The following is a 14355-nucleotide window of genomic DNA, read 5'->3' on the forward strand; positions in this document are numbered from 1 at the left end:
GTCAATTGCCTCTCCTTCTTTGAGGTGCCAAACCACTATCCCCAACATCCTCCTTAGTCTTTAGCAAAAGATGGTATTTAAGGTGAGGGTTTCAGCCATTTTGGTGAGTTATTCAGTTTTTCTGGGTCTCTCCCATATACATGTGTTAGTAAACTTTAGTTTTTCTCCTGTTCATCTGTCAATAATCTCATGTCAATTTAGTTCTTAGACCAGCCAGAAGAAACTAGAAGGTTAGAGGAAAATTTCTTCCTCCCCAATAGTCTCTTAAGAATTTTTTTAAATGGATATATCTGGATCTATCTAGTATAGTAAATGACAAATGGAGGAGGTGAAATGAGAAGGAATTCTAATTAGATATAGATAGCAAGGAGCCTGTGGAGAATTGAAAAGTGGTTTTGTCTCCCCACCCCAAAAAACAAAGGCAGTAACAGGTTAGCTAAAAGCTTCCTATAGCTCACACTAGGGCTACCTAAATCAGCATGCTTTTGGTAAGCAGTTATTAATGAGGCTCCTACCTCACCTATTTCTATCAAAACACTTTAGCTGAGGTGTATATTGAAATTATTTGTTCACTCCTCTTTCTCCCCAACACTAAACTTTTAATGAATCATTAAGAGTCTTATACTCAAGAACCTTGTTCCATTTATTTTTGTTATAGTCCTGAAACCTAGAATATTGCCTAGCATACAGGAGTATGCAATGTTGGCTATTCTGCATTTATTTAACCAATGACATCTCAATTTCACCTTTACAGCTTAGACAACTTTTTTTTTTTTTTTTGTGGTACGCGGGCCTCTACTGTTGCGGCCTCTCCTGTTGTGGAGCACAAGCTCTGGACGCGCAGGCTCAGCAGCCATGGCTCATGGGCCCAGCCACTCTGCGGCACGTGGGATCTTCCCAGACCAGGGCATGAACCCGTGTCCCCTGCATCGGCAGGCGGACTCTCAACCACTGTGTCACCAGGGAAGCCCTTAGACAACTTTTAATAACATTACTGATGTGAGAAATTTTCTTCTAGAAACCTGATAATTCTTATAGACGTTGTCATGTTTTAAAAATTTTGTGTCTTCATTTCTGTGAAGATCTATAATGAAATTAATAAAGGCTGAGTCTGGATCATCTGGATGCTACCCTACTCCTTAATACTGTCCTATGATTTCAGTGTTTTTGACTGGGTTGGTATCAAACAACAAACCTACTTTAATTGTTGCAGGCTAATACTAACAGAAGCAGAGTACCTTGAAAATTACATTACAGCATCTGGAATAAATGAAGGTTATGAAGCAGTTCGAGGAAAGTAGTGTAAGAATATTAGCATGGGACAGGACATTAACAGCACTCTGAATTGAAACTCACACTATATTATCTATACCATATTCACACTAGCAAGTGGCAATTTAGTTTCAGTATTCCTTTTCTGTCACATTAATATTGTTAGGTTAAATTTTGTTAGTTTGTAACATTATCTTATAAATCTGTTTGTATTTTACAGTTATGTATGAGTAGATGCATAGTAAGTTAAGATCAGGTTTTATGTTGTACATATTTAAGATTATAAAATGTAATATGTCAACACGGGGGGTTTCATTTCTGTTTAAAACAGTCCTACGTATTGCTCTTGATTGAAAAACACATTTTCAGAATTCCAAAATGTGCTTCAGGGTCTCTAAACACAATGAAATCAGTATTTTTGGAAGTTCACAGACTTCACCAATTTCCCAAGGGAAGTCCAAGATTCCCAAAAGATGAGAAATCAGTTTTGGAATAAGTAATTTGAAAATTTGGTACTTACTGGGAAAGCACCATCTCCTAATCTCTTAAGGTTCAAGGGAGGATGCTATCACTGAATTTTTCATGATTTGGTGAAAAGTTCATGATCAACTTCTGTTAAAGGTTTCACTGCCTTCAGCTAAACACATGTCCTCTGTTCAACTAGGCTAAGCACTTCATTTTCTGCTTATTTTCATCCTGGACTTCCCATTTATTATCTACCTTGTTAGACAAATACCATTCTACCCTTCAAGAGTTAAGAAATTAGAAGCTTACAATATCGTGGGTACAGATAAACCTTTCTTAGTTCTATTTATTTAAATAATGCTTTGTTATCAATATATTTCCTACTGATACCCACCACTTGAGCAGAGAACCTATTTGACCAATCTTTGATTCAAAACTGCTACCCTTAATAAATCATGTATCAAATGGTATCAACCATCACACAGAGTTTATTTAACGGGCTTGGTGCTTTTTAATAGGAAACCTAGCCCCACTTTTCTTCATTTCCTAACAGGCATTAATGGAATTCCAATGTCATCTATGCATCACTGCCTCCAAATGAAGAGTATACTTCTATCCTTCTTGTAAGAAAATTCTCAAAGAACAGGATTACTACTTAATTATAAGGCATAAAAGATTCAGTATCTAACTATGAAACCATTACTATGCTTTGCAAGTTCAAAGAGGAATGTATTTTGAAAAGAGGCTATCAACGTTTTAAGAAAACTTATCCTCATACCAAAGGGAATGGCTTTTTTAAACTTAATATCTGTAAATTAAACTTTTAAGAATTTTTAAAATACACTTCACAAAATTAAAAAAATGTTAAAAAAATTCAGGGAATGTGGTTTTATTCAAATCTATTACATTAAATAGTCAAGGAGCAAAGTGTACATAAAACAAACTTAATGTTAACTGTAACTACCTTCTTTTGTCCCTGCCTTGCAATATAAAGGGAATAAGAGGTGTTAATTAATTTTTCCTGTTATTTGCATAAGTGAAATGAAAATATTTTTTAAATTGTAGTTGAAGACATTTGTAGTTCTTGGATTAAAGAGACTAGATACTGCCAAAATTAATAGTATTTAGTGGTAGAGTTTCTTATTTATTTATTTAATTTCCCTTTTGTCTATTTAATAATTAAATGCAACCAATCTCAAAACTGTACTTATTCCATTTTTTACACTGCTTATTCCTTCTACTTGACTCTCTCCTGTAATCTCTCCTATAAACTAGACTCTAATTTTTTGAAAATCCCACACAATTCCCAAATTCAAAAATTCTTCCCTGCTACTCTACTCCCCAGTAAGTTTCCCACTCTCAATTTTTTTTGTATATAACCTGACATTTTATTTTTTTCCCCAGAATGCCTTTCTTTCTTACATGAACGTTATATCTTTCCTGTTGCCCTACCACAAACCCTAGAAAAAAAGAAGGGTGTGAATAACTATTTATTGATACAATGGAACTTATATTTTAGAATTAAAAATGCTCCCTACACCTACACTCCCACTGCTCCCAACACTTATTAGTTAAACCCTTATGATATACTTGGTTAGAGGTATTTTCATTTACAGTTAAAAAGTATAGTAATGAGGAAATATTTTTCAAAACTAGTTTTTGAGTAACAAAGTACAATAAGTCATACATAAGTACAGATTAGCATAGACATTACAGTCACCTGCTAAATTTTTCACATAATTTATTATCACTTCACATTCAATTGTTAAGATGGCTTCTTATAAACAGGGATAACATTAAGCTAACTAATGAAAAGGGGGCAAAACCATGTCTATTTATATCTCTGATTATATAGTCTATTTCCATTCAAGAAAAACGATTATTTAACTGTTATATATTTTCATTTTTCCTACAGTCATTAAAACAAAGTTTTTTTTCCCTGAAACACTCTTTTCTTCTAGAGAACTGTTTTAATGTCTGAAGCAGAACAGTTATTAACCCTTTGAAGATGAAAAACAATGGCCTTCAAAAAGCAATTCTAAAAGATCATGGTCTCAGGACCCTTTATACTCTTAAAAATTATTCAGAACCCCAAAAATGCCTTAGTTGGACTACCTATATTGATATTTACTACATTTGAAATGGAAACTGAGACATTTAAAAAATATTAATTAGCTTAAAAATAACAATTCAATAACGTTTTAACATAAATTTGTTTTCTATTAATAATACTTTCCAAAACTAAATATAATTAATGAGAAGAGTGGCACTGCCTTACATTTTGCACATCTTTTTTTTTTTTTTTTTTTTTTGCGGTACGCGGGCCTCTCACTGTTGTGGCCTCTCCCGTTGCAGAGCACAGGCTCTGGACGTGCAGGCTCAGCGGCCATGGCTCACGGGCCTAGCCGCTCCGTGGCATGTGGGATTTTCCCGGACCAGGGCACGAACCCGTGTCCCCTGCATTGGCAGGCGGACTCTCAACCACTGCGCCATCAGGGAAGCCCTGCACGTCTTTTTAATGTCTGGCTTAATAGGAGAAGCTGGATTCTCATATTTGCTTCTTCTTTCAATCTATTATGATATATTGTTTTGATTGAAGTGAAAGAACAAAGCCTCTAAATAGAAATGGATTTTAAAAGGGGAGAAGAATCTTAATAACCTTTTCAGAGAATTACTGATCGTTTTCTTGGCTATTAAAACAAATCCTCAGGCCCTACCGTACCTACTAAATCAAAAACTCTGAGCCTGGTGCCCAGCAATCTGTATTTTAACTGGCTCTCTTGATGATTCTAATATACTCAGAAGCTTGAGGACTTCTGATCTACTTTATACTGACTAATACAACTCTCAGACTCAGTCAGGTCATCATGGAAGGGACAGTGGCAAGATGAATCACCTAAATGAATTAAAACTCATATTCAGACTAACTAGGTTAGTTTCCTTGTGTTGTTCAACATCATTACCTTAAAATTTGGCACTTCTTTTTGTTCTGGGGTTACTATAAACATAACTTTTTTAATATTTTAGTTTATGAAACTTTGAATGCTTTAAAATACATTAAAATGTAATCTCTCCCCAAATTATTCATTTCGAAGCAAAACAGTGTCTAGCCAGCATTAAGGAATATATCATCTGATAAAACTTACATTAGGGCTTCCCTGGTGGCACAGTGGTTGAGAGTCCACCTGCTGATGCAGGGGAAACGGGTTTGTGCCCCAGTCCGGGAAGATCCCACATGCTGCGGAGCAGCTGGGCCTGTGAGCCGTGGCCTCTGAGCCTGCGCGTCCAGAGCCTGTGCTCCACTACGGGAGAGGCCACAACAGTGAGAGGCCCGCGTACCGCAAAAAAAAAAAAAAAAAAATTAAATAAATAAATAAAAAACAACAAAAAAAACTTACATTAAAAAATTTACTGCTAATCTACACTTTTACTTCAGTGACTGAATTAAGCTTTGCCATATAAAAGGTAATCCGAAAGGAAGTAGATTGCTTTCCCTCCATAATCTGACGTCAAATTTTTCTAACCAGCCTATATATATTACCTGCAAAGGCATGGCTTATTTCAGCTTCCGGATATTTTACTGGAATGTGTGCTTTTCTCTATTTGTATCCCATACAAATCCAACACATTCTTCATGACCCAGTCTAAGTTACTCTATCCATAAAGTAATTTGCACCTCCTTAGGTAAAAAGAGTATAGCCCTTTATCATTTTTTATTACCTCTAATGAGAAGATACAATGTTCTTCTCAAACAAACTTAAAAAAAAAAAAGCAGCCTCTGGCTTCCCTGGTGGCGCAGTGGTTGAGAGTCCGCCTGCCGATGCAGGGGACACGGGTTCGTGCCCCGGTCTGGGAAGATCCCACATGCCACGGAGCGGCTAGGCCCGTGAGCCATGGCCGCTGAGCCTGCGCTCCGCAACGGGAGAGGCCAAAACAGTGAAAGGCCCGCGTACCGCCAAAAAAAAAAAAAAAAAAAAGCCTCTACAAAAATTAACATTTTCCTTATGATAGGTTTCAGTTAACATAAAGACTGACTTCCTGATACTAAATATTTAAGAAACTTTCAAAAGATCAGATTTTAAATAATGTTAAAAAGAAAATTATTCACATGAAGACAAGTTCTCGTTATTTAAACACCTAAAGTAATGATCAATAAAGACTAAAAAAGTACTTATCGATAAAAAGGGCAGGTCTTATGTGCTTGGCTCTCTTTTCCATATATCAACTGAGAAATACAAATCAAACTGGTAAGTAATAGTATATCCACAATCTATAGTAAAACTAAGTTTTGACAGGAAACAGATTTTTCTGAAACCCTGAGCATAGATTAAAATGACATGAAAAAACGTAGTTCATTTACTTATTTTCAAAGCATTTACTAGGTGCCTACTACGCACAGAGCTTTTTATACTCCTTTCTCTCATGTTCCAGAGAGTAAACAAGCACATATACTACTAAAATAATGAGCCACTCAAAAGAGATTTTAGAGGGCAGTAAGTTACAGGAGTTTGGATTTTAGGGTAGAAAAAGTTTTTGAGATATATTATTTCCTTATCTCTAAAATTATGATTACAAATAACAGCTAAATAAGCTAAATAAGGAAGGCATTCTTATTTCTTGGTGGTGAAATACACAAACAAAACCGTAATAGTTAGCCCACAAGGAATGTTTACTATGTGCACAGTACCATACAAAATTCTACCATATTAAATCATTCAACCCTCACATCAGGAGAGAGTTCTATTATTATTTATGCATTGAGGAGAAGAGACTGAGACACAGATATATTAGATAACTTGATCGGTCATACAATGGTGGAGGGGCAACTTAAACACAAAGAATTTGACTTTAGAGCCTGACATATTAACTCCTATGTGAAATTGTTCCCCAGAATTAAAAAAAGGGAAGTGAATCAATTGTACATAAAATTAAAGAATGATAAAGAAGATCAGGATAGGAGATGTATTGAAAGCAATGTGCAATTAGGATTAAAATGACTATTTTTCTTTGCTGTGAGCTTTCTGACAAAAGGCTCAAAGGGTATTACTCTGAAGTGCCACCACAGACAAAAAAGCTACCACTCCTCTCACTATATAAATAGATAAGCCCAGGTTAACAAGGCCATCTTTATGACCTACAAAAAACTTTCCATTTACTACAGATACCCAGTTCCTACTTCTCTTTTGTGAATGTTTTTCAATTATTTACATATTAATTTTATATGTTAATTATATCATACAGTCTGTATATCATAAACAAACAGCACGTTTTTCAGTTATACTGGTCCTTTTTTTCCCCCCTCAAATTCTCAAAAAGAAAAGCAAAACAAAACTTTTTCCAAAGAGTTGAGATAAACTCAAGTCTAATTTCATTTGAGTCCTGCCACAATTGAATTACCCTGAATAAACTTCTTAAAACTTCCTCAAAGAACAGCAACTCTGAAAAAAATTCATTTTTTCCTATCCTGTATCACAGCTTAAATTTTGTAGTTTCTTGCCAAAATAATATATTAATGCATTAATAAGTGAAATATCATTCACCCCAAAATATGCTTGTAGAAAACCATAATATTGACAAAGGAATTTCCAGACTTTTACATTTGTGATAGACACACAACGCCCTCTGCTGCACAAGTTGAGGAAACTTCAACCAAGTTAAAAATACCCACAACCAATTAAAGCATGGGCAAAAAATTTCTGAGAAATCTGAAATTGAGACTTATATTTTGCATTTTTGTACATTACCATTGTACAGATTTTGAAATTCTCTATGAGAGGTGAAACATTTTCCTCCACACATTCCTGAAGTTCTTAGTCTGACCCTTTTCTGTCTCATCTATATTTACAGGCGGAACAGTGTGTATTTAGAGTGAATCCCCAAAAGACCACAGTGAAATGAAATCTGGGTGTCTCCTTCCTCTCTGTTCCATCTCTCATATCAGGGAACTGGGCACTGACAAATCAGTAGTACTCTGATTATAATTCCAAACCATCTAAACCTGTCCAAGAAACACACACACACACACACACACACACACACACACACACACACACACACACACACACACACACACACACACACACACACACACACACACACACACACACACACACACACACACACCTGCCCAAGCTGGAAAATGAGAATAGAAGACAAAAGGTATTTTATTTTGAAGAATGGGAGAAATGCTATTTATCATTAATAAAAGCTCCATCAACACTGAGAGACTGGAGAGTTATATAAGAAAATCTAAAGTTCTAAGTTTTTAATATGTTATGGTCTGTGTTGAAGGCATAATGGATCCAAAATATACAGTGGAAGATGCTTCATAATATTCAAGGCATTTTTAAGTACAAGCATTGAAATCTATTTCCTGCAATGAAACACCTTCAAAATTCATTTTAAATATGTAATAGTTGTCTAGGGCTTCCCTGGTGGTGCAGTGGTTGAGAGTCCGCCTGCTGATGCAGGGGACATGGGTTCGTGCCCCGGTCTGGGAAGATCCCACATGCCACGGAGCGGCTAGGCCCGTGAGCCATGGCTGCTGAGCCTGCGCGTCCAGAGCCTGTGCTCCGCAACGGGAGAGGACACAACAGTGAGAGGCCCGCGTACAGCAAAAAAAAAAAAAAAATGTTAATAGTTGTCTAAACTATACAAAGTCAAATTATAACATATGTAATTAATATAACTCGAAACTCTTCTGAAATATGGACTGTTAGTAAAAAATGAGTAGACACACAAACATTTTAAAATAAATCATTATAAATTTCTTGAAGTTGAGGAATGTATTATATACTTCCATTTGTCTTGACATAATTGGTCTTTCCTTATACAATCCAATTTCATTCAAACTAAATCCAAAAATTTAAAACACTTATCCTAGTGAGGAAGATGTAAAATGCTTGTTGTATGATATAAGTGTATGAAATTATTAAAGAGCAGTTAAGAAGAAATAACTCAAAGAAACGCTGTTTTAAAAGAGAGAGAATGTGCCTCTTATCTAGCACATTTTTAGGTAAGCTTAAAACAAAATTTAGAGCACCCTCTAGTGGAAAACTGGTGACAAGAAGCTTAAAACCTGTTTTTGAAATTTTATAATTCAATTTCCATACAAGTATCTATGACCTGGGCCAAAAAAGTATATTAGGTAGACCTTTCTTTCCAAATCTTACTCTTAAAGTATCCCCATCAATACACACAGACACACACAAGACAGAGCAGTTCTCAAAGTCCAACAGAAAATGTTCTATTATTTATCAATTTCCAGAAGAAGAGACAAGTAAGATTTGTGAATATAACATAGATCTAATGTTACTCTATACATTAAAGAATTCCACTGTGGTTATAATGATAACAATATAAAAACAAATGGAATTATTTTGGAAATCTGATTCTTGTGGTTAAAAGATTCAACTGAAAAAGAGAGCTAAGAAAACAACACAGGAAAACTTTTTCCAAATTATAATTTTTTCCAAACACAGCATAATGTTTTTTTTTTTTTTCTGCGGTATGCGGGCCTCTCACTGCTGTGGCCTCTCCCGTTGAGGAGCACAGGCTCCGGACGCGCAGGCTCAGTGGCCATGGGTCACAGGCCCAGTAGCTCTGCAGCATGTGGGATCTTCCCGACCGGGGCACGAACCTGAGTCCCCTGCATCGGCAGGCAGACTCTCAACCACTGTGCCACCAGGGAAGCCCAGCAGCATAACCTTTTATAAATATCTTTTGCTAAATTAGTAAATTTGGCAAGAACCTCCAATGCAATCTGATTATACTCCTTCAGGCTTTGGTAATTAAAGGGACTGCCTGGCATTAATACAGACATGGTTCCCACATGCAAATTTTACCAGATAATTTTTCACACTAATAATTTAAAACTGAATATATGAAATTCCAGACTACATGAATTAACATGGTTACTATATTAATAATTAGTCAGGCTACACTCAATTTTGGTATCAAAATTTGGAGGAATACTAACAAACTACATAATGTCCTTACCTGAGAGACTATTTTAAGTGTACTTTAAAATCTATTTTCTGTGAAGGGCTGAAGAAACTTGGATTATTTGGCATATGGAAGAAAAGGCTACACAGAAGAACAGAAATATTTATTAATTAATTCAACAATGATTTATCAAACATTTTAGCTAGGTATTGTTCAAGGCTCTGGAGGCACGGTGGCAAAGTGCATGGACAAGGTCCCTGCTCTCATGGAACCTACATCCGGAATGGGAGAGGATGATGATTAAGAAGTCAACAAGCTCCACGAGGGCTAGGATTTCTGTCCTGTTTATTTTGGTATCCCCATCACCTAGAACAATACCTAAAATATAGTAGGTGCTCAATAAGCATTTGTTGAATTATATTAAAAAGATACCTTCAGCTAGTGATAAGTGCTATAAAGAAAACAAAACAGAATAATAAATAGAGAGTAATGGAGAGGGGTGGGGTGGCAGGTATATAAATATTATTTGACTGGAGAGTTAGAAAAGGATACTCTAAAAAGATGCCAGGGCTTCCCTGGTGGCGCAGTGGTTGAGAGTCCGCCTGCCGATGCAGGGGACACGGGTTTGTGCCCCGGTCCGGGAAGATCCCACATGCCGCGGAGCGGCTGGGCCCGTGAGCCATGGCCACTGGGCCTGCGCCTCCAGAGGCTGTGCTCTGCAATGGGAGAGGCCACAACAGTGAGGCCCGCGTATCGCAAAAAAAAAAAAAAAAAAGATGCCATTCAATCTTAGACTTACTCACCGAAGTCTTGAAAGATCTGAGAGAAGAGCTTCCCAGGAAGAAGAAACAACAAGGGTACTTGCCCAAGACAGGAGTGATTTTACATTCATACATTCAAACCTGTTAGTGTAGGCAAGCCACAATGGCTACAGTAAAGAGTTCAGATTTTAATCATACAGTTTGGGCAAAAGATATTGGTGGTTTCAAATGGGATAAAAGCAGTGGAAATGAAGAGGGGGTAACTTCATGATTTATTTTGGTGAGCAGTAGATACAATTTGATAATAGATTCGATATGTAAGATGAAGCCAATAGTGCAATTAAAAATGACTCCCAAGTCTGGGGCTTAAACAACTGAGTAGGTGATGTTACTATTTATTAAGATGAGGAAACCAAGTGAGGAGCAGCTTATCAGGCAGGTAGTGGAGGAAGAAAACAACTTTTATGACTAGCTGTATAATATTTAGGATTTCAGGTAAACAGCTAATGAAATGGATTGAAATAGAGTAAGTTTGGAAGTTGCACAGAGATGGTGTTTAAAGCCATGGGGCCAAGGAGTTATTAGGAAGAAGGATGAGAATGATTATTCCACCTAACTCCAAGGGGAAAAGGTAAAGAATTAAAGATAGAGGTTAATGTGAGTTCAGTGTTGTTTGATAAGAGAAAGAACATTTAAACATTCTAACTAGAGCTGTACAGTAAGAGATTGGACTGCTTGCATACATTATGGGCTTCCCACTAAAGGAGGCATTTCGAGAAGTAAGGGCTAGATGACCATCTGTAGGATTTCTACTAAAGCAGTTCTTACAAGGGATGGGAGTTTCCCTGACATGTCCTTCCAAGGTACCATATAAAGGGACTTCAATTTAAATTCACTTATGCAACTTATTTTCTTATGAAGTAGATTCCAGGGCAAAAATCACTGTCATATAAAATGTATATTTGCTACTAGCCATTATTTGTTACCTGTTTTTGTCAGCAAAAGGTTATCCAGGTGCCTGTCTCCAACTCCAAGAATATATGTAATCACGCAATATCCAGCTGCAATAACAGTTCAAAAACAAAAGACAAAAGAACTGTGAAAAACACATGCAAACCAGGTTATACATACAACTGAATACAACAGCAGCTTGTGCTACTTTAATTTCAAATTGATTACTACTCTTTCTGACTTCTTACCTAAATTCTCAAATTAAATGTGTAATCTTTGACTCTATGAAGAGGTTATCACTTGAAACTCAAATTATTATTTGCAACAGAGAAAATACCCTGTAGAATTCTGTCAAATTATAAAAGTCACTTTAATCAAAAGTTAAATGAGGTTTCAGAAACCTTAATTATAACATGTGTCTATTGTTTCTCATTTCAAAGTAGATATGTTAAGAATGACAGTGAAAAAGTGTCTGCAGAAACACACATAATGAAGTCAACCATCCCACAACCATCTTATCTACACTATAACAAAAGTAAGTGTAGAATTAAAAAAAAAATCTTTAGAGAAACAATCTTGAAGTGCCAGCAGATAGAAAAACAAATGAATTCACGTGAGTGGTAAAGGCATGTATGAAGTTCACAGCATAATCCTCTAAATTAAGAAAAATTACCTGAGCAGGACAAGGGGCAGAGTCACTGTCTCTACCTTTATTCTCTTTTTCTTTCTCTTCTAAAGTCTGGAAACCTGGCGCATGATGAAAGTGCTCAAAAAATTTAAGCAAACAACACCTGTTTGAAGCCGTTTTTTTTCTGTTCTGTTTCCCGCATTAGTAACTTAAGAACAAATGCAACTTGCAAACATACATATGACTATGCCAGTATTTACAAACACATGTTTATTTCAGACACTATGTAGAAAAAAGATCGGACCACCTGTTAATAACCAAATTAATCCTGTCTAAATTCATTAATATTAAAGTTCATTTGATTCAGGTTCTGAAGGCCATTATGGAAGTCCAAAAGTGGCTTAAGCAATGACATCCATCATCAGATTAATCTTCAATTATAATTATAAACAAAGTTACAATTTATTGAAGGCTAGGTTCTTAGCTAGGCACATTACATTCATCATGTCTAACCCTTTTAATGATGTCAGTTAAGTATTATAACCATCCTTCAAATTAAAAAACCTAAGGCTCCGGAAGTTAACAGGATTGTCGAAGGTCACTGGGCTGGGGTTTAAACCTAAGTTAGACTCTAACATCATTGCTTATGCCACTTTTGCACTGTACTCTGTGTAATTCCTCCTTCCCAAAGTGGTTATTTTGATGGATGCAACATTCTACAAGATATTTAAGCTCAAGTATATTTGTTTAGAATAACTCACCATACCCTGATTCTAGATAAAATTATATATTATATATATTTCAAAATATATCCATATGTAGAGAATGAATGAAAGATAGCATACTATCATTCAAAAAAATGCTTCTAATCATATTACTGGTCTACTAATAATTTTCACTTAACTGTAACAAATCAGTTACAGTTGACTAAACAAATCAGTTATTCTCAAAATATAGTCTGTAGTGTGACAAGGACTACTAGTTTGCCAAAAACACAATATCCTATGTACACTGCTTCCTTAAAAGAAGACCAAACTAAGATTTCTGGGGCAAGACTGTACCTACATAAAAGACTACATTTCCCAGCCTCACTTGAAGTTAGGCCTGTCCAGAAAGCAAATGTAGTTTTGTGGTGAGCATTTTTATAGAGGGAGCTGACCAAGAGAATCAGAGACCTTGGTTGACACTAACATCCCTAAAGAGTTAAAACAACAACAGTAATGGCTTACATCTGGGCTTCTTACAAAAAAAGAATATAACTGTTACGTGTGTAAACCACTATAGTTAGATTATGTTAACTGATGCTGAATGAAACTGGTAGTTGGGCCACTGGGGGACTTGAGGGTCATTTACATAAAGGATGAGCAAATACAGCTTGATGGCCCAAATTGGTCCCCCTCTGTTTTTATATTTTATAAAGAAAGTTTATTGGAACAGAGCCATGCCCATTTATTTCAATATTTCTTAAGCACTATAATGGCCTGGTTGAATGGTTGCAACAGAGACCACCTGGCCTGAGAAGTATAAATATATTTACTATCTGAAAGGCTTTAGGGAAAAATTGACTGACATTTGATCTAAGGCATTGCTACCCAAAATGTGATACACAGACTGACAGTTTCACTACCACCTAGAATCTTGTTAAAAATGCAAACTCTTAAGCCTTACTTCATTCCTATTGCATCAGAATCTCCAGGGGCAATGTCCAGAGAGTGATTGTTATATATATCAAAGTTTGAAAAGCCCTCTCTAGTGTTCTAATGCATCTAAGAATCCCCTGGGAATCCTCTATGCAGATTCTGATCCAAACAGCAGGGAAAAGGCCTGAGAGTCTGTAATACGAACAAGTGCCCAGGTGAAGCTAATGCTGTTGGATTATACTTGTAGTAGCACTGCTCTAAAACTGCTGTAAAATATGCAGTTCCACAAATGACTAAAGGCTCTCCACTAAAAGACTAGTAAGTGACTTAACTGAAGGATATTAAATCTGATATTGGTAAAGAGAACTGAGAACACATTAGAACTTAGCACACTGAGTTCTCTAATAAGGGATTCACTTAGAAATCTGGTTGCCACTTGTCAAGGATACAAAACTCCTACTGATAATATGCATATGAAGATAGCTGAAATTCCTGCAACTTTCACAAAGAACAACATTGTGTTATCAGTGCATCTGAGTTGTTACATGGTACCAGTTACCTTCTTATTAATTATAAATTACAATTAGTTTAATTTTTATCACTATTTACTTTGTTTCAAGTTGTTTAGCTATCTCTAGGAAAGTAATGATTCACATACACAGCAACAGTATTTTTGACCTAAAATTTTCATGTA

General features: G+C 36.0%; 1 protein-coding gene across 3 annotated transcripts in view; it reads right to left on the minus strand.

Annotated features, from left to right (window-relative positions):
* PIK3C3 (phosphatidylinositol 3-kinase catalytic subunit type 3) overlaps positions 1–14355 on the minus strand; it is a 156757-nt gene that overhangs the window by 30549 nt on the left and 111853 nt on the right. For all 3 annotated transcript variants that reach the window (XM_079942248.1, XM_079942247.1, XM_079942249.1), the window contains one exon: positions 11429–11503. In XM_079942248.1, the coding sequence (XP_079798374.1) occupies positions 11429–11503 (75 nt within the window). The remainder of the gene's footprint in view (positions 1–11428; positions 11504–14355) is intronic.

This window comes from Stenella coeruleoalba (genome assembly GCF_951394435.1).
Source record: "Stenella coeruleoalba genome assembly, chromosome: 14".
NCBI lineage: Eukaryota > Metazoa > Chordata > Mammalia > Artiodactyla > Delphinidae > Stenella > Stenella coeruleoalba.